Source organism: Chrysemys picta, chromosome 3 (genome assembly GCF_011386835.1).
Source record: "Chrysemys picta bellii isolate R12L10 chromosome 3, ASM1138683v2, whole genome shotgun sequence".
NCBI classification, from domain to species: domain Eukaryota; kingdom Metazoa; phylum Chordata; order Testudines; family Emydidae; genus Chrysemys; species Chrysemys picta.
Window position 1 is genome coordinate 150,875,473 of NC_088793.1, and position 25,682 is coordinate 150,901,154.

At 40.7% G+C, this 25,682-nt stretch overlaps 1 protein-coding gene across 15 annotated transcripts in view; it reads right to left on the reverse strand.

Annotated features, from left to right (window-relative positions):
* Positions 1-25,682, reverse strand: part of KIF6 (kinesin family member 6) — a 378,942-nt gene that overhangs the window by 230,685 nt on the left and 122,575 nt on the right. For all 15 annotated transcript variants that reach the window (XR_010599843.1, XR_010599844.1, XM_042848514.2 and 12 more), the window contains 2 exons: positions 22,276-22,385; positions 3,952-4,081 (listed from right to left, as the gene is read on the reverse strand). Coding sequence is in view for 13 of the 15 variants with exons in the window: in XM_042848514.2 (XP_042704448.2) it covers positions 3,952-4,081; positions 22,276-22,385 (240 nt within the window). In the remaining 2 variants the exon portion in view is untranslated. The remainder of the gene's footprint in view (positions 1-3,951; positions 4,082-22,275; positions 22,386-25,682) is intronic.

The window sequence follows — 25,682 nt, forward strand, 5'->3', positions numbered from 1 at the left end:
ATGTTGGCACACGTTAGAGCAGCTCATAGGTTGCTCTAACCTAGACTATGACAGAGAATCAGAGAACCATAACTGGTTGCACTGGTTTCTCTTCTCATGGCTGCACCCTGGGTTGCTGTGTGTAGGAAGAGAGCCATCCTTTGTCAGATACTGCCCTAGACTCTGGCAGAGACAGTCAAGCTCTTCTGCTCTTCCTACGGCTTACACAGACTGTCAGGGAAGCAGACACTACTCTCCTCTCTATCTTGGTGCTGCAGCAGGCCTTAAAGAGAGCTGTTGGGCAGCTGCAGTAGAGAAGGGACAGCAGCTGTCCAGCATTCTCCTAGCTCATATCAGAGTTGCTCTTGGGAAGGTAGGAGAAGTAATAAGAGGGCAGCTGAGAAGATGGGACTGATTCAAACACTTCAATTAAAAAATTTCATGGCACCACTCAGGGACCATAATTTGAATTCATAATCAAATATCAATTTTCTTCTCTATGCAGCCACTGGTGAGGGAGCTCTGGGACCTTCTTATCCCACAGGCTCCTAGAGCTTGGAAGACCACACAGCCAATGAAATAGCCCTGCAGCCAGAGCCCCATGAGTCTGAATTGGCTGGCATGGGCCAACTGCAGGTTTTTCTTTGTTGTGTAGACATATCCATAATTAAGATACTTAACTCCTCTTTTCCTCTAGATTCCTGTATGTTCTTGTATCCCCTAGATTAGAGAAGTAGAGAAATTTTCCTTCATCCCCATCCCTTCTCCTAGCTAAATCAGAGGGACACTCTCATAATTGTATCCTCCTTGATTCCTCTTTTGCTTTCTCCCCTCTCTTGGCTTCCATGACTCTGTGTCTTTATAGTCATCATGAAACTTCATTATTAGCTCCTTCATCATGACCTTTGGTGATTTCTTATCTTCACCTGTCTCACTCAGTTGTAAGCCTGAATGTTTTGTCTATATTTTCTCTCTCGGCAACATCTTCTGCCCCCATGGCATCACCTACTATTTTTATGCCAATGACCAACCTAATTCTCAACCACCAACATTACCACTCTCTCTAGGGGTAGAATGTCCTGCCTCATTCTCAACAAAACTGAACTCAACCTTCCTCCTAATCCTTCTTCACCACATCCCCTATCACCACTGATAAGACCACTATCTTTCTGTTCCCCAGGGTTGCAACATTAGTGTCATCGTTGACCCTTGTCCATACTACTTCCCCTAAAGGAAGTCTCCTAGTAAGTCCTCATGATTCTTCCTCTTTAATATCACCAAAAATATACCCACCCTCATTTCCATCCCCACTACTAATAGCCTTCGCCATAGCTTGATTAATTCTCTTACCTTGATTACTATAAGTTCTCCTTCCAGACTCTCAAAATACCACTACTAAAGTCATTTCCCCCTCCCATCACTAAGAACAAGTTATCCTTCTCCTTGAACACCTTTACTAGCTTCCAGTCTCTTACTCTATCAAATTAGAGTTCTGTCCTCACCATCAGAGTTGTACACAATCTTGCTTATGCCTACCTCTCTGTTTTGATTTCCTTTTATTCTTTTTTCTCACTCCTGTGCTACACTCATTCTTCTCCTCTGGGCTTCCAGCTGCCCTTACACTTGGAGCACTTTACCACAACCTTTCCACGACGCATCCTCTCTTTTCTTCAAATTCTTCCAGAGAACCAGTTCTTCCATGAATGCTTTCTATCTTGCTCCCTTCACAAATAATTTCCACACAGGCGCCATTCCCTGAACTGCTGCCCAGAGTCTTGTCTTGATCAGACTGTAAGCATACTGGGGTAGGGAACATGTCTTATACTGTTTGTAAAGCAATGTATAAATTTCACAATGATGAATGAAAGATTATGAATAAACAAATGAGTCAATCAAACTACCCCTTTAAAATTAAAGAGTAAGCAACACAGTTTATTACATCAAGTAACATAGATAGCCCGATTTTCAAACCTGGGTACCTTAACAGGATATCAAAATCTTGCATTTAGACATGAAGATCATCACTTAGGTGCAAGTAAATTGTCCTTGATATTTCTAAGTGTGGATAAAAAGAAGCCATTGAAAGATGTGGACATCTTATTAAGGAACTCAAGTTTGAAAATTGTGCTTCCCATATGTAGTACGGCAAGTAACATGAAGATACTTCTTGTAATTTCAACCAGCAGAGGGTTCAGTCACAGCTAGCATTTTTCCAAGTAATTCTGAGCATTTCATCTTTTTCATTTAAAATTATGAGATCAAGAACACTAATTAACATGCAGTTCTCATTACTAGCTTTAAGAAAACACTAAGTTGTATGAAGGATATCTGTAGAGGTTTGGGAATTGTTTTTAATGTTCTGGACTAGCAAGTATGTATCTTTTCTTAATAACTTTTCCTGAAAATGCTGGCTACAACTAGAGTACATGAAAATAAACCCTAAGGAAAACTTGATTTTGTATACCAGGTCTTGGGACTATGTTTTGCAAATGTTTTCTGGTTACCATAGTAGCTTCTGAATTTTCTCTGTAAATGTGAAGTTAGTAATCATTTTTTTAAACTAGGTTACCAAGTCCTTTCCCCTTCCCGCAGTAAGCTCTCCCTTCTCAGAAATTTAATTCTGACAGTCAGGTAAAAACCCACGCACACACACACGCACACACACACACGCACTCTTAAAATGGCCAGAGCATAATGTTTTACAGAAGCCAAAATATGTGATAAAAAAACTGCCCAAATATTTTGCTTTTCAGGTGCCAAAAAACTAGAACCCTTATTTGCCATTATTATGAAGACTGATCCTCCTATGTTTTTCAATGTTATAACGAATTCCAGAAAGAAGGTATTCTCACAGCTGTAGTCAAAAGTGTCAGCTTCTTGAATGAACACATTATGGATTTAAGTGTTCCTTTCTAAGTCTGTGGGTATGTACATATCAGTCAATGGGGGCCAAGGGCTACCTTGTATTTTTTTCATATATTTGAAAGGTTTCCTGATGTGAAACATGTTCTCACTATTTTTCTCCTCGCTAACTTACTGTGTACCTTTCTGACATTCTAAGATGTCTTTTCAGAACAGACCCCTTGAATAAATTATAACCTTCTAAGATGCAAATAGCTGTATTGAGCATGCTGCTAGGAAGCAGAGAAGACATCTCATAATTTCAGGGGTTGACAATGCCCTGCTAATATAATGTGCCTTTTATGTCTACATTTCGTTTTCAACTACTGAATACGAAAGAAAAACTGATGATTTCTGAGCTCAGAATGGCCACAATATATACACAAATATCTTATGCTACATGAATTTTGCAGAATCAATTAAAGCAACCTCATCTTAGCATATCTATTAATGTTCATTTTAAACATAGCATATACCAGTGTTTGTTTCTTTTCCCAAGTAATACACACCACACATGCATATTATTTGGGGAAAAAATACAGAGACTGTTAGCTGTTACTGTAACCACTTCAAATGCAAGCTGTTATGTCTGGAAGAAGTTTTAACAGTGCCATATAAAATGATGACTGTTCAGATCTTTTTATGTGCATACATGTGGGACACACATAATATCCAAAAGTCAGTCTATGTGCTTTTATTCAAAAAGGCTGCATTTATGTTTTAATTGCAATGATAAATTATTACATAGCTGACAACCAATCAGAGTCACATATTTACTGGACTGCGAGGTACCAACTGCACAGAGAAAGACAGTATTATGGTATTTCTGAAACAGTGAAACGAATAAATACTCTTTAGAAAAACAAAGTACAAACATTTGAAAGCTCTTCACAAAGTGAAAAACATAAATGCAGAAAATGGAAACATGCTTATTCCATTTTCACAATGGACATCTATTAAAAAAGAAGCCACCATTTCATGTCAGCCCCCTGCACTAGTTAAGCAGTTGTTATATGAGAATATTTATAACTATTTTAAGATAAAATTTGTACCAGTAAGCTTGATTCTTACCTCTGCAATCATCCTATTAGTGTCTCCCAAAAAAAGAAGGTTCAGTGCTTCCTCCTCGTTGGTTGCTTGCTGAAGAGACAGGTTTTTCAGATGAATGTTCTGATCAGGGTCTTCCATTATTGTCACTTTTCTACAAAAAAAAAAAAAAAAGGACAGAATAAGAGAATACTAGAGCTGATTGCAAGTGATCCTTGTTTTAATATTTTCATTAAGATTTCAAATAAAATAGTGGGTATTTGAACAGGCCTGGCACAGTAAAAATAAGCACTGAAGATTTGAAGTATTAAAACAATACTAACATTATAATAAATACCAAATAAGTACTTTTGATTCCCTGCCACCTCCTGACTTCTCATCCTTACTCTCGAGACTTTGATCTCCTTTAGATCATTCCTATCACAAATTAAACATGTTTATCTCACCATCTTTAGAAAAAACAAAACATCTTTTGACCCCAATTATCTCTACGACGGTGGTTCTCAACCGGTGGCCCAATCAGCACACAGCTGCAGCCCATGTGACATCCTCAGGGCCATACAGTTAGTATCTATATTGTGTGGATGCGGCCCACATAACACGGAGAGCCCTGCATATGCAGCCCACAATGGTAAATAGGTTGAGAACCACTCCTTTACGACGACTGCCCTATTGACCTTCGTCCCCTCATTTTCAAAGCCATTGAATGCACCATCTCTTCCTAACCTATATTAGAACCATTCCAACCTGGTTTGTCCCCCACTCTCTTCTTCACTGGACACTGTTCTAATTAAAGTATTTAAAAAACATGTTGTGACAAAGTCTCAGGGCCTCTATTCTATCTTCGTTCTCCTGGACCTCTCTGCTGCTTTTGACACAATAGTATTCTCTGTCTCAACATCTTGTCCTTCCACAGCTTTTGTAACTCTGTCTTCTTCTGGTTCTCTGGTCGTTTCTTCAGTGTCTCTTTTGATAGATCCTCCTCCACCCCTCGCAGTAAAGACCCCAACAGAATTCCATCCTTGCCTCCTCTTCTACCTTTGCTCCCTCTGGCTGATCTTTCTGTGATTTGCTCACAAGGCATCAATTACAATATTTATGTAGATGATTCACAAATCTTTATTTATGTTCCTGATCTGACCCCATCAATTTGACCTCGTATCTCAACCTGTCTCTCTGACATTTCTTCCTGAATGTCTTGCCATCCGTTTAAACTAAACATGAATCCACAGTGAACTTTTGCTCTTACCTCCAAATTCCTCACCATCCCTACATTCTCTGTTGTTACCACTATATCACAATATCAGATCTCATTAGCCTGCGAGTAATCTTCCAAGCCCTTTCCCTTGACCAGGGCTTGAAATGGAAAGTAAAATGTAGTGGTACTCTAATCTCTTTCACTTGAAATGCTACTCACTATAGTTTGTTCAGATATTCAAAATATTATCACATGTGCTCTCCTGGATTCTGATAGTCTTCTCAGGATTGTCTCCCTATAAATGGAATTTGAGATGCCCAGAGGAAAGCTCAGATTATCGCATAGACACAATAAGCACATGATTAAGTCCCTGGCTCACAGAGTTACATGATGGCATCAAACTATCAGCTTTCATTTTTAAAATACATATATATTTCTAGCCTTCATGGTAGTGGAGAAAAGTTTAAAAGCTTGACTTACAGTGTTAACAATGCATGATGTTTGCCCAAATCTGTAGACAGTCTCCAGAAAAGTGAGCAGCAGCCAGAATAACCAGGGAGGAAGCTACCTAGCCCCATACTCACCACCACAGGAGCATAGGCCCCTGCTGATCTGGGAAAGGGAGGCAATATCTTGTTGGGATGGGAACGGGGCTTGGCTGTCCTACCGGGCTCTGCACAGTTGGCTTACCTTCAGTGGGACTCAAGATACTCCCTTGGGATATGCTCCTCCTTTGTTGCCTTTTGGTTTCAGGGGTGAGATTAGAGAAAAAAGTGGTGAAACTCTCCCAAGTGCCATCCATTTGCCATCAAACTGAGACGCCATTCACAGCAGATTGTGCGGATCTTCATAATATAATCATTCCACTCTCTCTCTTTCTCTCTCTTTTTTATTTTTTAATATGTTTTGATTAGCAATGTAATAGCTAATTTAAATTATCATCAGAGGGCATCTGAGTCACCACACCAGAGAAACGAATGGATCAGTTCATACTTCTCAGAGCTGTTGTTTCAGAGTGTCGACTGCACGCAGATCATATTTTGAAGATTTATTTTCATAATTATAATGCTGAGAGACTTAGGGCTTGTCTACATTAATATCTAATTCATGGCTAGTTGTGGAGAGAATTTACCCCACAATCGCCTGCTGCACACTATCTGTGTGGACCCTGCTGATACTCATTAACAATTCATTAGCATGCTTTGATCTAGTCCTGTTTCAAAGTGGACTAACTGTTCATGTGGACAAGCCCTTATTTATATTTTTAAATCAAAACAGATTATGCAGGAAAAATGCCAGAATCTAAAATTTAAAAAAAGAGTGTTAGCTTATTGACCTGGCCAAATTGGATCCCTGTCCTTGAACCACACATCAAGATCAAAAATTGTCCAAAAATGCTGCTCCATCCACCACAGCATTTCTGATATCCAATCTTTTCTTTCTATCAACATAGCTAAAACATGTCAAAGGTCCTTATCTCCAGTCTTGATTTCTATTACCTCCCCCTCTCTGGCTTCACTGATACCTTCATTCCCCTCTCTTAAATGTATTCAAAACACAGCTACTAAGATCAATTTCCTTCCTCATCTTTCTGATTGTGTTCCCTCTTCCCCTGTCCAACATCCTCCAAATCTTCCAACTCCTTTTCCATAACATCAAGCTCAATGGTGGAGGTAGAGGCAGAGGGAGAGGATGGTGAGAGGGGAATGGAAGGGGGAGAACATGGGAGGTGGGAGCATGTGACTGTGAGAAGCAGGCCAAGGAAAAGAAGGGCCAGTGAGGGGGGAATAGAACTCAGGAATAGGTTCGAGTGTTTGGATACCGAGCTGGAGGGGCAGCAGGTGGCGACTGAAGGTGGAAGGGTGAGGAAGAAGAGAAGAGCTGCTAGTCCAAGAGAGAGGGGGGAGGACTTGATGGAGACAGCACCAATTCTGGGCCCCGTGAGGATTCAGGAAGGCATAAGGGAAGATAGGAATAGGCACAGGTCAGGACTAGAGGGATCGGAGACTAGATTACTAGATCGCACTGTTGCCAGGCGACGGCAGGTGTATGTAATTGGAGACTCTTTACTGAGGAGATTGGATAGGCCTGTGACCAGGGCGGACCCGGAGAACAGAAGGGTGTGCTGTCTACCGGGCGCAAAGATACGCGATGTGGACCTGCGATTGAAAAGGATCCTACAAGGAGCAGGTAAGAACCCCCTGATAATCCTTCATGTAGGAACGAATGATACGGCTAGGTTCTCGTTAGAGAGGATCAAGGGAGATTATGCCAGGCTGGGGAAGACGCTCAAGGAGATAGAGGCTCAGATTATCTTTAGTGGGATTCTGCCCGTTCCGAGGAAAGGGCAGCAAAGGGCTGATAGGATTGTGAGAATAAATAGTTGGCTAAGGGAGTGGTGCTATAAGGAGGGCTTTGGGATGTATGGCCACTGGGAGGCTTTCGGGGACAGACACCTGTTCTCGCGGGATGGGCTTCACCTGAGTAGGGAAGGAAATAGACTTTTGGGAGGGAGGCTGGCTCATCTTATCAAAAGAGCTTTAAACTAGCAAGTTTGGGGAGACGGTTGGGAGATGCACAGTTAATCTCCACGCCAGATTCCAGTATGGAGAAGGTGAGTAAAATGAGAGGAGAGATAGCTGTGGAGATGAGATTGGACATAGGAAGGACAGGAGGGACGGACACTAGGAGGCCCGCAACATATAGTGCTGCTAATGGGAGACGGGCTAAACGACATACATTAGGGTGTCTATACACCAATGCCAGAAGCCTAGGTAATAAAATGGAGGAATTGGAACTCCTGGTCCAAGAGCTGAAACCAGATATCGTAGGAATAACGGAAACGTGGTGGAATGACAGTCACGACTGGAACACAGGTATGGAGGGGTATGTGCTGTTTAGGAAAGACCGGAACAGAGGTAAAGGTGGGGGGGTGGCATTGTATGTCAATAGTGAAATAAACTGTAAAGAAATAATAGTGGATGGATTAGACAACTCAGAGTCCGTCTGGGCAATACTTACAATGGGTAATAGGACTTCTAGAGCCTCTCCGGGGATAGTGCTTGGAGTGTGCTATAGACCGCCGGGATCGACCCAGGATATGGATAAGGAACTATTTAATGTGCTTAGAGAAGTAATTAGCAATAGAAACTGTGTAATTATGGGGGACTTTAATTTCCCGGAAATAGATTGGGGAACAAACGCTAGTAGCAATAATAGGGCTCAGATGTTCCTAGATGTGCTTGATGATCAATTCCTCCATCAAGTGGTAGCTGAACCGACGAGGGGGGAGGCCATTTTAGATTTGATTCTGGTAAGTAGTGAGGACCTCGTTGAGGAAGTGGTAGTAGGGGACAATTTGGGCTCCAGTGATCATGAGCTAATTCGGTTTAAAATACAGGGAAGGAGTAACAGAATTAAGTCAAAGACTAGGGTTTATAATTTTAAAAAGGCCAATTTTAACAAATTAAGGGGACTGGTAAGGGAAGTGGATTGGGCAAACGTATTAATGGATTTAAAGGCAGAAGAAGCCTGGGATTACTTTAAGTTAAAGATGCATGAGCTGTCGGAGGCCTGTATTCCCAAAAAGGGAAAAAGATTACCAAGCAAGAGATTTAGACCGAGCTGGATGAGCGACCGACTCAAAGGGGCGATTAGGAAAAAACAGAAAGCGTACAAAGAGTGGAAGAGGGGAGGGATCAGTAAGGAAATGTACCAAAGTGAAGTCAGAGAATGTAGAGATAGAGTGAGAAAGGCCAAAGGCCGTGTAGAATTGGACCTAGCGAGGGGAATTAAAAGCAATAGTAAGAGGTTTTACAGCCACATAAACAGGAAGAAAGCAAAGAAAGAAGAAGTGGGACCGCTGAAGACTATTGCCGGAGAGGAGATTAAAGACAATCTAGGCATGGCGCAATATCTCAATGAATATTTTGCGTCGGTGTTTAATGAGGCCAATGAAGGGATTAGGGATACTAGCACCATTACAGAGGGGCGTTCGGGATGGGGGATTACCGTATCAGAGGTAGAAACAAAACTTGAACGCCTTAATGGGGCTAAGTCGGGAGGACCGGACGATCTTCATCCGAGAATATTGAAGGAATTGGCGCGGGAAATAGCGGGCCCGTTAGCGATAATATTTAATGAATCTGTAAACTCGGGGGTGGTCCCGTTAGACTGGAGAATAGCTAATGTGGTTCCTATTTTCAAAAAAGGGAAAAAAAGTGATCCGGGTAACTACAGGCCTGTTAGTTTAACATCTGTAGTGTGCAAGGTGTTAGAGAAAATTTTGAAGGAGAAATTAGTTGAGGACCTGGAGGGTAGTGGCAATTGCGATAATTTACAACATGGTTTTACGAAGGGCAGATCGTGCCAAACGAATCTGATCTCCTTCTTTGAGAAGGTAACGGATTTATTAGATAAGGGAAATGCGGTGGACCTAATATACCTGGATTTCAGTAAAGCGTTTGATACTGTACCCCATGAGGAATTATTGGTTAAACTAAAAAACATGGGGATCGATCTGAAAATCCAGAGATGGATAAGGAATTGGTTAATGGGGAGAATGCAGCGGGTCGTATTGAAGGGTGAACTGTCAGGTTGGAGGGAGGTTACCAGTGGAGTTCCCCAAGGTTCGGTTTTGGGACCCATTTTATTTAATCTATTTATAACTGACCTCGGAACCGATTGCAGGAGTAGGCTGGTAAAGTTTGCGGATGATACGAAGGTGGGAGGCGTTGTAAATTCGGAAGAGGATAGGGATATCCTGCAGGGAGACTTGAATGAGCTTGTGAATTGGAGTGTCAGAAATAGGATGAAATTTAATAGTGAAAAGTGTAAGGTGATGCATTTGGGGATGACCAATAACAATTTTAGTTACAAGATGGGGACGCATTGGTTAGAAGTAACGGAAGAGGAGAAGGACCTAGGGGTCCTTGTAGACCGCAGGATGACTATGAGTCGACAGTGTGACGTGGCGGTGAAAAAAGCCAATGCTGTCTTGGGATGCATTAGGCGAGGTATATCTAGTAGGGATAAGGAGGTCCTGCTTCCGTTGTACAAGGCGCTGGTGAGACCTCATTTGGAGTACTGTGTGCAGTTCTGGTCTCCCATGTTTAAAAAAGATGAACTCAAACTGGAACGGGTGCAGAGAAGGGCCACTAGGATGATCAGAGGAATGGAAAACCTGTCGTATGAAAGGAGACTAGAGGAGCTTGGGTTGTTTAGTCTGACCAAGCGAAGGCTGAGGGGTGATATGATTGCTATCTTTAAATATATTAGAGGGATTAATACAAGGGAGGGAGATGAATTATTCCAGCTTAGTACTAACGTGGATACGAGAACGAATGGATATAAACTGGCCGTGGGGAAGTTCAGGCTTGAAATTAGACGAAGGTTTCTGACCGTTAGAGGGGTGAAATATTGGAACGGCCTTCCGAGGAAAACGGTGGGGGCGAGGGACTTGTCTGGCTTTAAGATTAAGTTAGATAAGTTTATGGAGGGAATGGTTTAATGGTAAAACATAGTTGTCAAGAAAAACCAAGCAATGGTAGGTAAATAGCATAATGGCTAAAAGGGGTCAGGATGGAGACTCTTGCCTATATGCTCGGGGTCTTACTGATCGCCATATTTGGGGTCGGGAAGGAATTTTCCTCCAGGGCAGATTGGCTGAGCCTCTGGAGGTTTTTCGCCTTCCTCCGCAGCATGGGGCAGGGATCTCTAGCAGGAGGGTCTCTGCCGATTGAAGTCACTAATAACAGGATTGGGGACTTCAGCAGCAGAGTCCAGGGAAGGGGCGGGGATGGTTTTATGGCCTGCAGCGTGCAGGGGGTCAGACCAGATGATCATAATGGTCCCTTCTGACCTTAAAGTCTATGAGTCTATAATCTCTTGTCCTCTACTTCCAGGCTCTTCAGAATTCTCAGCAAGAAAGAGCAGATACATAAAGATGGTCAGTCACCTCTTACCTTCTGCACTCTACCAATAATACTGGCCTTGACCACCTACTTATTAATTTCTCCCATTACTATTTCCATATTTTATTCCATACTCCCCCCTACAAATGGAATAACCTACTTCAAACTGATCCGTAAGCCCTTTCTTTTTTCAAATTCCTTCAAATTCCACCTTTCCCTTGATTGCCTACAAGAAATTCACCAACTAATAATGGCTGGATTGAAGGGAAATCACATATAGTCAATGTGTACTTCAGAAAAAACACAGAAACAAAATATATATATATAAAATTGTACATATTTTAATTGTATCCCTCTTCCCAAACTTCATAAGTTTTTTGTCAACTTAGACAGTTCTCTCCATCCCTAAGCAAGGAACCAATGCCTCATGTCATTCAAGAGACCACTTCAGGATGACACGACATCATAGTGGGCTCAGATGGAAGCGACATCCAAGCCCTCCTTAGCAAAAGGGCCACTTGCCACAATAAATAAAAGACATATTTATAGACAGTAGTAGTGGAATGGTTAGATGGCGCATGCCTCACCTAGAAATATTAGCAGACTTCCTTGTTGATTGTTTAATAGGGTTAAGAAGGATGCCAGGACAGTGCTGCCCACAAATCTCACACTGGCAAAGTCATGCCAAAATAACATTGACTGTCTGCAAGACTTATGTGATACGTACTGATTACATGGATACAGTCTGTTTCTATCTTTTTTAAAAATATTCATATTAATATATCAAGTGCTATCACGCTATTGAAAATCTTCTCACAGAAAAGGAATTTATAAAAGTTATAATGATCAGGGAAGATTTTGTTTGTTTTTTGTGAGAGTGGGACAAGAGGATTGTCAGAAAAACCTGGAGGTGTTTGTTGGATGAACTTGGATCTTTTCACCATTATCATCATTATTTAAGCACAAACAATGTGCAATGTGCCATACAATAATGCTGAGTAAAAGCAAGTAGGCAGAATTCCAGCCTAGCATTCCCTTGAGAACTAGACTAGGAAAACAACTTACCTTCTGATGCTCAGTATTTCGGTTGGAAGGGATAATGAGACCCATGCCCTAGCATAAAGTGCAGTCACAAGCACATGTAAAAGGAGACACAAGATGCTTATTGTTGGAGCAGTAATAGCTGTACTCCAGAGTACACAGTGCAATCCTGTCCCACCCCTAGCTCTCCTGCCCTACCCCACTAAGATGTCTATGAGCCTGAATGGGGCCAGCACCTGGTGATGGCTATATCAACCCCATATTGGCGAAACAGGGTACCTTGTTTTGAAGGGCCCTGCGAGTAGGACTGGCCCAGTTCTCCTATCCTCCCCACTCTTGCTGCTAGGCGAAGCGGCTTCTTGGACTATCGCCTCTAGGCAGTGCTTCCCCTGATATTGTCGCTAGGGGAAGTGGCCCCTTTAACTCTCGCCAGTAGCATCACACCCCGGAGTATCGCCAGCTAACCCCTGACACACCTTTCATCACTCATACACAGAGCTTAGACTCAATAGGCATAACTTTGTCCTTAGAAAGCAATGTTTTACTGCTAAAATCAGATTACATTCTGTCCTCAGATACTCCCATGCAAGTCCTTGTATTGTACCATCTGAATCTAGAAAATGACAGACTGATCTGCAGTCTGTGACGTTATCTGATTAAACTATGACCATGCAGATCATTGTTGCTACCGCTGTTATATAATTGCAACAAATCTTGTACAAAATGTATCAAGTAAGGTGTTATAAAAAGGGTATGATTTGACGGTTATGATTATGCTATTTGTATGCATGTATCATTTTTGTATTTGAAATTATGAGTATTGGCTCTATACCTGGATTTCAAATGTTATAAGGTATTTAGCCTGCACATCTTGAAGAGACTATTCAAATTAAGTGGCTCATCAAGGAACATTTAACTCACAATGGAAGACGCCCACCTACCCTGCATGGACTTTCCTGTGAACGTGCTGTTTGAGGTATAGGTAATGACTTCTACTGTGACTAAGTGGAATTATGCATGGACATGCGACTTGCCCATGTGACTCCAAACACCATCTTATCACCTGTGATTTTCCACTAGTTATGCCCAGTGCTTAGTTTGAAACAATGGGTTTCCCTCCACATGGCAGAAGCTATAAAAGGCGCTGGAAACATCTCCATTTTGTCTCTTTCCTGCTCCAGCCTCTGGACTATGAACTTATACTAATAGGAGCATTCTAACCAAGGAACTGAAGATCTTCCAATGATTTGGAAGCAACCAGAGACTTGACTTAAGCCAGCAGTTTATTCCATCACTGCTACAAGCCTGATCCAAGAACTTTGCAAATGTTGTATATATTTGATTCCTTTAACCAATTTTAACTCTCCCCTTTCTTTCTTTTTATAAATAAACCTTTAGATTTTAGATACTAAAGGATTGGTAACAGCATGATTATTGGGTAAGATCTGAGTTGTATATTGACCTGCGTGTGTGTCTGCTCCTTTGGGATCAGAGGAACCTTTTATTTGATGAAATTGGTTTTAAAGAACCACTTATCTCTAAGTCTAGTGTTTTTGGTGGTGATACAAGGACTGGAATGCCTAAGGAAACTGCTGTTCTGACTTCTTGTTAGCCAGTGTGATGAAATAGAAGTTTACTTTTGTTGCTGGTTTGGTATCTCTCATAGGAGAATAACCTCTAGTTTTGGGGTGTATCTGCCCTATTTTTCATCAGTTTGTCCTGAATTTGGTATTCTCAGTTGTGACCCATGAAGGCACGGTTACACAGTCCATAGAGGTGTCTGACTGATTTTGATATTTTGAAACTGCTTGCTAAATGTCATGCATTGCTCTTTCTTGAAACAATGTGATTTGCCTGAATCATGTAGCTTACCTCTTGTAGAGTTTCTTTGTCCTCTTTAATGGGTACTTTGGGGACACTGATAGCCATATATTACGTCTTCCCCTTGTTGATGAACAAACCAATTTATTTTGCTGTATCAACCCAAATCTGGGCTTTTCTTCCATTAAACAATGTATTGAACTAAGCAGGACAATATCATCAACAAAAACAATGTCACCCTATTGTGCTTTATCATACATCCATACAATTCCTCATTTGCCTTCTGCGGTCACTTTTCTTATGACATAGTGTGACAAAGTTCCTCCGCTATCTTGGTGGGTCCTGCGCTTATTGGCGGATTTTCTTGCCGCAGAGATTCACCATGTGGGTTGGGGAACAGCCCAGAGACCTTCCCCTCTGGAAGAACCCACAGTCCAGGTCAATTGGGAGGTTTGGGGGGAACCCGGGCCCGCCCTCTACTCCGGGTTCCAGCCCAGGGCCCTGTGGACTGCAGCTGTCTATAGTGCCTCTTGTAACAGCTGCATGACAGCTACAACTCCCTGGGCTACTTCCCCATGGCCTCCTCCAAACACCTTCCTTATTCTCACCACAGGACCTTCCTCCTGGTGTCTGATAACGCTTGTGCTCCTCAGTCCTCCAGCAGCACACCTTCTCACTCTCAGCTCCTTGCCCCTCTTGCTCCCAGCTCTTCACATTCCCACCACAAACTGAAGTGAGCTCCTCTTAAAATCCAGGTGCCCTGATTAGCCTGCCTTAATTGATTCTAGCAGCTTCTTCTTAATTGGCTCCAGGTGTTGTAATTAGCCTGCCTGCCTGCCTTAACTGGTTCTAGCAGGTTCCTGATTACTCTAGTGCAGCCCCTTCTCTGGTCACTCCGGGAACAGAAAACTACTCATCCAGTGACCAGTATATTTGCCCTCTACCAGACTCCTGTACCCCACTGGTCTGGGTCTGTCACAATAGTCAATAACCAGTGCAAACAATAGTGCGGGCATAATATACTGTTGCTTCTCTTACTTCACTCATACTTCCTTGTTTATTTAGTACACTGCTCCGCTACTGTAAAGTAAACCTTTCCAAAAAAGAACACAGGAATAAGATGAGTTGAGTGATTTCAGTAGTCACATATGGAGTCTCGCTTGATGATGCCAATGAGTTAATACTGTGATTTGAAGTAGTGGCTTCAGAAAAGGTGTCACTGACTGATCCTTCCTTATTTTGGAGAGATGGGTTAATAGATAAAATGAAGATATCCTTTTCTGAATGGGGAGGAATATTTTATGCTCTATGCTCAAATTAGCTCTTTCACATTCCAAGGTCTGGGTTAGTTCCAGTTGTAATATTTTTGTGGATTATATCAGATCCAATCTTTGAAAGAATGAATCAGTACCATTTATCCCCAATATCATTTCCTGTCTGGATCTTTCTATTAGCATCCAGAAAAACATGGATTGTCAAACCTAGATATCCTGTTAACCTTTGGTGTGCAGTAGTAACAGACATTCATGGTGTAAACTAAAACATACATTGAGCACTCTTCATTCCAAAGGGATGAACTTTCTCGTGAAAGGCCTGACCTAATATTGTGAACCTCAGGAATTTTCAGTGTACTAAGAATTACTGGTATGTAAAAATATGGGTCTTGTATATCTATGGATGGTAGCCAGTCTCCAGATTATATAGCTTGTATAACCACTGAAAGAGGGAATGGCTGACGCACACATTGTTTAGCCTAGAATCAGGAGATAGCCTGTTGGTTTCTTTGCATTATAAACCAGATGGAAGAAAAACGGTCATTTACCCTGTGTGTAGAATTTTTTTCCTGTGGCTTCCTTTGTTAAGTGATCTATGAGTTCTTGTTATAATATTTGGTTTAGTTTTGTGTGTCAGCAGTCTGGTGAACCCTTAAACCTTTGGAGGGCAGTAGAGAAATAAACAGGATTGGGAACTCTTTTGAAGTAATTTCCAGTAGTCAGTGATTATGAACAATATTTTTCAAGACAAAAAATACTCTAGATTCCCCCAATGGAGCCTCGAGCCTCAATTCTGTACATTGATTGTGTGATGAGACAGGTAGTCATTAAAGAGGTTTTGGGCAGTTACATCTTTTATTCTTAGTCTTTAGCCTTTCCCTTGTTATGGAATTTAGGGATTAAAAGAGTAGTTTATTCTGATCTATGCTTTAAGCAACCATGGCCTTCCTTGGAGGATTATGGGTTGCGGGAGGGGGGAGCTGTTCCCCTATGGGAGAATGTAATTTTTTTTTCAAATGCCCCATTATCATAGTAGATCTTATATACACTCTTGCCATCTACCAGGGGGAATCTAAGACTTTTTCTAAGTCACTGATAATTTAAATGTCAGCCAGTAAATTATTTGGATGGTGGCCATTTGCAATTATTATTTTAGTTGTATAACAACATTAAGTGTCAGATTTAAATGTAGAAAAAAGAGGAAATGGTAAATCAAGACAGGTGTAACGTACATGTTAGCATACCAAGCAAAGTCAATTTTGTACCTACCATCTCCTTTTATCACTTTCTATTAGGTCTTCTTTTAATATATTTTTGTCAAAACCTGAATTCGTTTCTTCACATTCATTAGATGCTGCCCTCACATTTAGCTTTTCAAGCACTATCAGTGAGACAATTGTGCACTTTCCATGGTTTGTGTTTATTATGTTAAACTGAATGATCTTACATGTCATCATTCTGTGGTTATTCCTTGTGTTGAACTGGAGAGTGGTGTAATGTCATGAATAATATATGACTTGTTAGAATAAAGTCAGTCTTTTTCTTTGGTTCACAATGGTTCACTTTCTTCTCTAAGAATCTGTGGGTTGATACTACTTTCAAAACAAATGGCATATTTTATCAGCTTCTCTGATTCTTTGCTTCCTGTTAAAAAAATGACATATTTCTTCACCTCTTTTATTCTTGCTCATATGGGTGAATTTCACCTGAGTGCAGAGAGCCTGCATAAGGCTCTATATGACACCTAAACTCCACATCAAGGGCTTACATAGGGTTTAACTGATGTGTTAGGCATTGTGTGATCCTTCTGAAATGGGATGAACATCACCTTTCAGTTCTGAAGTTCCTCATTGGATACATTTTTTCTATCATACACCGCTACCTCGACATAACACGACCCGATATAACACGAATTTGGATATAACGCTGTAAAGCAGTGCTCCGGGGGGGGCGGGGCTGCGCACTCCGGTGGATCAAAGCAAGTTCAATATAATGCGGTTTCACCTATAACGCGGTAAGATTTTTTGGCTCCCGAGAACAGCATTATATCGAGGTAGAGGTGTACTTGAATAGGTTTGTCTAGGATTTTTCTCTTCCCTAAATATTTGCTTATTATTGATCAGCTCCATAGATGTCCGGAGCAACTATAACTCTGAGAAAGTGAGAGAAGTCGCAAATGCTGAACATATCACAGATTTTACAAAAACTGCATCTAAGTTGTACACACATAAGGGGTAATTACTTGTGCAATGGCAAACTATACAAAATAATCATTTCCATGTGCAATAAATCATTTATGCACAATTTATACTCCTTTTTAGCCCTTAAAATGTAAGTATATATATTTTTAAAAATTATGAAAGCCTTGATAAGTTTGAAATAGCTCCTTCCATGTTGATGTGATCATTAGGTGAGTCTACCATTAAGATTTTTTTTTTAAATAAAAGATTCTTGATACAAAATAACCAAAGAAGAGCTTTAAAAGTGTTGTCAAGTCTATTGCATAAATACTACTTTTTGGCCATTATAATACGCAAAACATGTTTAATAAATATGTATATAGTAAAATAGTTACTAATCTATCTTTGAAAAGTAGTTATTGTACAGCAAATAATTTGATTCTCTCTATATTACTCATACTGACATAAACTATTGTATATGGCTTACCGGGCAACTCCATCATCAATCCCAGTGTATTTCAGCCTTAATTCCACAATCAAATCTCCTTGTAATTTTAACTTTCTAACAATACCCTAATACCAGCCACAAGAGATTCTCTACTCTAGCTTAATCAAGATGCAAAATAGAAACCAGTTTTGATATTGTACAATTCATTATATACACTGAGAACTCAGTTTTTAATAGTGAACTCTCTTTTTCCAGGCACACCCTAGGCTACAAATAACTGTGCCCACAATTCAATTGGATAGCTATGTGATAGCATTTGCACCCCCTAACTAATTGCAGGCACAGACATTTTACACCTGCAAGAATGGACATCAGAATGAGGTTCTTTTCAAAATTAGACTCTGATTTGTCTGCAGAGTTTAAGAAACTGCAAATATATAACATGTCCCAAAGGTTTACCCCCCATGACTGAATACATAAATAATATGCAGTAGTACTTTTGGCCATAGAACTCAAAGCACTGTACAATGACAGGTAAGTATAATTATACCCATTTTCCAGAAGAGGAAAGTGGAACACAGAAAGGTTAAGAGACTTGACTACCTACACATCGAATCAGTCGCCTGACACCACTATCTGCTGGACTATGCTACCTCATAATGGAGGCAATCCAATCATAGCAATGGCTTTTTAAAAGGTCCATATTTTATATGACTGATGAGAAACAACTCTAGGCTTTGCAGGATGCACTTTGTCCAAGGACAAATCTAAATTCTGCAGCAAAATCTCTAGATTCTGTGGCACTGGTGGAAATTTTATAGCAGTTTTACATGCATTTTAAAAAATGATTTATTTGTGTGTTAATATGAAAACAGGTAATGTATTTTGATATTGAATTGAATTTATGATGTTGCCAGATCTTCACGTTTCAATATGCCACACATTTTTACTGACAGCACCTAAGTTGTCCTATATCAGAGCCAACATTTCACTGAGATGTATGAGGCAGTTCACACTTTCCAGAGCTATTATTTCAGGCTAGCCGCAAATTCAGGAACTCAACAGTGCATTAGTTTACATTTGACTCCCATGTTCAAGGCTACCTTCACAACCACTATAAATTCCACAATCACATAACTGAAGAATATATGAGAGCTTTGACAATGCCACACCAAAAAAAAAAAAAATCAGTGTTTCATGTAGCCTCCATATGCTCTTCAATACTGGGATAAATCAATTATCAAAACTGCTTACTCTTCAAATGTTGCAGAATGGGGTTTGAATGGGTTTTGCTAAACTGAGTTTAGGGTCTGTATTCAGCTCAGGCAAATGTTAATAGTGTACTAAATATTTCATCAGCAGAAACTGTACTTTGATGATCATCTGTTCTGAAATACTGTACTGCGTTTTGGAATCCCTCTTGGCCTTTATCTCCTTTACTATCACATTACATTCCACAAGGTCCAGCATTTAAAAAATAATTACCGTATTTTCCGGCGTATAAGACGACTGGGCGTATAAGACGACCCCCAACTTTTCCAGTTAAAATATAGAGTTTGGGATATACTCGCCGTATAAGACTACCCCTCTTCCAATGCACACCAAAAAAAATTAAAAAAACATCAGATTTGATTTCAATATGGTAATTTTAATTCAAATGCTTATGACATGCAGGTACTTAGCAGGAAAACTGTCACTTATAAACATAAGGCTGTTTGTCATCAAACATGTAAACATAAAACAGTGCAAGTGGATTAAACTTTTCCTAATTCACTCTAAAGCTGAAAGAAAGGATAAGACAATAAACCCATGGGAGCTGCCATGCTGTTTGTTTTCTAAGCTGTCAACCAAACTGGAACTGATGATGATAGGAGGAAGATAACAAACAAGAGAGAGAGAGCAAGTGCCGGGCAAGTCCCTGGCGAGTTAGCAACGCCCATCATAACTGTAAGCTACGGTATTTTTACAGGTTTTGCTGGCGTGACAGTTTCCCTTTAAAAGCCTTCAAAATCCTCCTGTTCGTCATCTGATATCATAAGTACATCAATGACATCTTGTGATACATTTGTAAGGCAGTCATCGTATGGATCGAATTCCGTATCAGATGGTGTGGTCTCAGCTTCGGCTTCCTCTTCATCTTGCCACAAGTAGTCGTCCTCCATACCATCTAATGAATTTGATATGCCACACTTCTTGAAAGACTTGATTACTGTTTCTGCATCAATATCATTCCAGGCTTTTATGACAAACTTGCACAAAACATCCAACTGTGGAGCACGCATGTTTCCTCCTTTTGTGAATGACTTTTCGCCGCTAACCATCCATTCATTCCACTGTTCTTGAATGCGATCTTTAAATGGCTTGTTTAGGCACACATCCAGTGGCTGTACCAACGATGTCAATCCTGCAGGAATAACTGCCGCATCTGTGTTTAGTCTTGCAAGCATTTGCTTGGTGCTGGGAGTTAAATGAGCCCTGAACATATCCCACACCAGTAGACTACATTTTTTAATAAGTCCACCTGGTCGCCTGCTCCATACATTATCAAGCCATAGCTTTACCCCTTCTTCATCCATCCAGCCTTTTTCATTCACATGTACAAAACAACCAACAGGGAACTTGAATTTCGGCATTGTTTTTCTTTTAAAAATAATCATTGGTCTCAGTTTGGCGCCATAAGCTGTGCATCCTAGTACCACTGTAAAACTGGACTTCTCATGTCCTGTTGTTTTAATTAAAATTGTTTTTTCACCTTTTTGATGGACAGTTTTATTTCCAACCATATCAAAATTCATTGGAGTTTCATCCATATTTCCAATACTACTTAACGCATAGCCATGTTTAGTGCGCTGTTGTATTACGTATCGATGGAAACTATTTACTTTGCTATCAAGATCTGCAGGTAATTTTGGGGCAATTTTCGTCTTTTGCCTCAGTACCATATTATGCCTTCCCATGAATCTAGTACACCAGGATACAGTGGCCTTAAATCTGTTGCTGTGATCTGGGTTAGATTTGGCCCACTGAAGTGCAAACAAATGTATTTTATTTCGTGTCACTACATAACCGTTTTGGCGATGCTCATTCACCATGTCTGCTACATGTTTTTCGAGTTCTGGCCAATGTGGAGTGCCTCTTCTTAATGCACACTTACCCCTTGGCATACTCTTTAATGCTTTTTTATTTGCTTTCCAGTCCCGAACCATCTTTTCTGTTACTCCATATTGTCTTGCAGCAGCGCAGTTATTATGTTCCATGGCAAAGTTTACAACTTTAAGTTTGAAACTGGCTTCATATTTCTTTCTTCTTGCTGGTGGAGCCATGATGGGGTTTTGACTGTTGGACATTTGTATACTGTACTGTATGTACTGGTGCTATACTGTATGAACAGGTAGATACTGGTGCTGTACTGTATGTGGTACCCAGTATACAACAACCAGCCAGTCACGGCAAGCGATGTACCTTACCGGCGATTGGCTGGTTGTTGTATACAAAGCCTGCTTGGATTGGTCAGCTCTCCCTGCCTGCCCAGCCCTCCCTGTCTCCAAGACTATCAGAGCGGTAGCGCAAACACGCCTCTTTCACCCGTCTGGCCCGCCCTTGTATCCTATTACCTCCTTCTCTGCCTCTCAGATCTCGCACATGCGTGCCTGCGCCGCTTCACTGCAGTCCTCAGGAGCGAGATCTGAGAGGCAGAGAAGGAGGTACGGTAATAGGATACAAGGGCGGGCCAGACGGGTGAAAGAGGCGTGTTTTTCTGGGCACAGCGCCGCTCTATCTCTTTTTTCCATACCCTGGGCATCCCGGACGCCTGCAGCTTGCTCCGCCCTTCACTTACACCTTCCCGGTGAGGCGCCCCCTCACCTCGTCATCGGGCGGGGATGCGGCCGCGGCCGTTTTTGAGCTCCCCCCACCATATGCGGCGACCGCAGATTCTCCAGTCCGGCTCGGAAGTTTCAGCACCCGCCCTATAAGACGACACCCGGCGTATAAGACGACCCCCGACTTTTGAGAAGATTTTCCTGGGTTAAAAAGTAGTCTTATACGCCAGAAAATACAGTACTCCTGAAGGAAAGGCGCATAACTGAAATAGGTTTCTGTGTACTAGTTTCGAGGAATGCTGCCCTGTTCTATATGTCTTGTCACTCCTACAGCATAGGGTGAAGTGGATGAATTGTCACAAGGAAGAACAATTCCTCCTTCTCTTTTCTTGTACTGGCTCCTGTGAACCTTTTCCCCCAATTATATCAGTCTCGTACACCTTCACCTTCAATTATTCTTATCCATTTTTCACAATGTCTATACATACAAAATATAATAATGGAAGCTTTTGAAAAAGTTGATAAAAAATGAACTATTTTGAGTTAATTAAGTCTGAGGTCAGTATCATACAGTTTCAAAGGAAAACAACGAAACAGGGCATCTGAAAGTGATTTTTTTATCCCTGCTGATTCTTTGTAGTTTTGTTACTCACGGCAAATCTTCCAATCTGGAGGCTTCATGTCTTGGGTCCAACAGATCATAACCACATTCATTGTAGATTTCCAAGTAGGAAACATGGGTTGTGTACACTTTGCTGCTGTCCTGAATAGGAAAGAAAATTAAAAGGGCTATAAATAGCAGCCGAAGCTCTAGGGCAGATGGACAAATTTATCACTATAGCTTCCATGCTGCTTCCTCACCCTCTCTCTCCTTCATTTGCTGGATATGTTTTACATTTTCAATTCGTGACACTTTCAAGTCTGTCCATTGCCATATGCATGAAGACTTAAAAACTAAAATAAAAAAGACCTATGCCCATGATTAGAAGCAAGTTCAGTCTGTTATTTTTTTTATTGGTTCCATATATCTAAAAAAGTCTGCATACACTTAGAATGCGGCAACTTGGTTACAGAATTGTGTAACATGCCATTTTTCACTTCTCTGACAAAAAACCATGTTACTATAAAGAGGTATACCCTCATATTATGGATAAAGAGATGATCCCTGCAAAAAAAAAAAAATCAAAGATTTACTTCATTTTAGAAACTTCAGTGGCACATTGCTTTCCATGTTCTTTACCAAAATACCTAAACACTGCGTATGCTGTCAGCTATCCTTTGGAGCCCTACTTTCTTTCTGTATTGCCAGAATGTAAAATAATCCAACTGGTCTCTGCAGACAGAATTCTCTCCTCCCTCAAAGCCAAAGCCAAACAATGTAAACCTCAAAATAATGAACTGCAATTTCCAAAGTAAAAGTGAATTAATTTATTTAATTGGATGAAATCACTGGGAAAGCACTCATTATCACACTTACAGAGGCAGTTTTCTAATACAATGTGCTAATTTTATTTCAAAGGCTATCGTGAGACATGAACCTTTCATTGTCACTGCATAACATATTTCCAGGATGAGATTTTTATTGATCATGACAGAAGAGTGTTTCAGAGAAAACTGTTTTAAAAGACACATTATGGGTAGATGAAAAAAATATCTGTATTATGTAATCATGGAGCTATGTAGATTGTAAGGGGAATTTCTGAACAGGAAAGTAAAAGGAGAAGCTATTAGAAATTGAGAGATCAATTTTCTACTTGGTCTATTCATAAGGAGCCTGTTGTGCCGTTATGGGCCTGAGCTGCCTAGAGACCAGTGCAAGTTAGAGATGCAAGTTAAGAGCAGCTCTAACTTACGTCACTGGAGTAAGATTCCCTGAGAAACAAAGTCCCTCTGCTCTATCATGCCCCCTTAGACTCAAGGTGAGAAGAGGTGCTGCTGGTTTAAGAAGTAGTTATGACACCTCTGCCAGCTTTACAGCAACAGAGAATTCTTCTACAAAGGATGAATTCTCCTCTGACCATCAATAGGTACTTTAAGGCAATTTTGGACCATTTACACAGTGCAAATGGACTTAGCACACTGGCAAATCTGGCTTTGAATGATTAAAATGGTCCTGTTTTTGTCTTTTCACTTAATTTTTTTTCTTTTTTAATATTGTTATTTTTCAATGGTGTTTTACTAGCATGAAAAATGAGACAGAGATTGGGATTGGCATTGCAATTTACACAGGTAATAAATCTCCCCCAAGAGAGGTAATTTACATCATGGAAAGAATGGACGGTAAAGCAGATGTCACTTTCTATGGGTGTAATTCACTTTCATCCAGGGGCCTGTGAAAACCCTTTATGACAGTTGAGCGCCCACCATTTGAGCTTAGGTGTGTGTGGATGGAACTCACCTGCCATCATGAAAGGGGCATCTGTGCCTCTGGTGCACCATAGATGGTTTTTGGGGGCATGCTGGGAAGAGACCACTAGACAGGCACTTACGTGAATTTAATGGAAGAACCAACACATAGCTAAATGCACAGCGGCAACTCTCTCAACCCACCGAGCTGCAGGCCTTTGCTGCATAGTGCTGTAGCCATATGCCTTATCACTTGGTTCAGTGGATTAACATTATCCTCCCTATTCCTCCTGAACCACTACCTAGATCCACACACAAGCCCATTTACTCCAGCTTTGAATGGGGAGAAGTGAATTTCACCCTGTATTAGTGAGATCCTTCACTACAGAGTCGACTGCATCCCTATTTGAAAAGCTAATTGCTCCTTGCAAATGTCTGCATACCAATACCTGTTTTACAAAGAAACCGCCTTAACAGAAACATGCCATGTACTACTAAACACTTATGATGTCTCTGGGCTTCAACAGGAACCCTGGAGGTTTTAAAGAACAGGTTGGACAAACACCTGTCAGGGATGGTCCAGATTTACATGGTCCTGCCTCAGCGCAGGGGGCTGAACTTGATGATTTCAACGTCACTTCCAGCCCTACACTTCTATGATTCTGTCTCCACAAGCTCCAATCCTGATAAAATACATTTCCTCTAATGATACTTCACCTTGCTTCTGAGCTACCTCATGAACCAAGAGGAAAATTGACATTTCACCACAAACATAGTAAAGAAACAATAACAAAGATATTTGTATAATATATTTTAAATATATTTAAATATACTTTTGACTAGTGCATGAATATATGGAAATTTCCATCTATGTCAGCTTTTTTGAAAGGGCCCACTATAAAAGACAAGAGGAAATAAGAGAAGAGGAAGGTATGGAAAGAGACAAAGATGAAAGGAAGAGAAACAAGAACAGATAAGGGAGGAAAGCAAAACACCCACACAAAAAGTAAAAGTGGCCAATCTGAGAGCAGAGAGGGAGCAGTGTCCCTAAATGTTTGGTTAGCTAATACTATGAAGCGACAGTCACTTTAAATGCCAGAAACAAGTCTGAAAAATCAAATGTTCCTGCATGCACTCTTGATAGAACTAAATATGCAAATACTACAAATCAGATGGTTATTTCTTCATCCTACATTATTATTTAATCAGCACAGTATCAGACAGAGGAAGACAAAGTCCTAGTCTCAAGGAGTATTCTAGGGACTCCATCTTATACACCCTTACTCATGTAGGTGTTCATGTGACTAAAATCTACTCTTATGAATAAGGATTGGTAGGTACAGCTCTAAATACAGTACAAACATAATATGGAATGGCTGACCAGATGATAACCAGGACACAACAGTAAGCTATTTGATCAGCTTACCTATTTTCAAATATATTTCATTTTCACATTTGCACAAAGTTGCTAAATTAAAGAAATAAAAGTTTAATTCAGTCATGGACCTTGTGGAGTAAAGAGGGACAAAGAACACATGAAGTCAGACAGACAATACACAACTTTTACTTTTATTTTCTTGGCTTTGCCTCACATGGTTGATGGAGTGGCAGAATGAATGACTTATATTGGTTCAGAATTAATATTACAGCATGTAAACAAAATTTCATTTCTCTTTTGGAGAACACTGATATAAAATTGCCAAGAATATTTAAT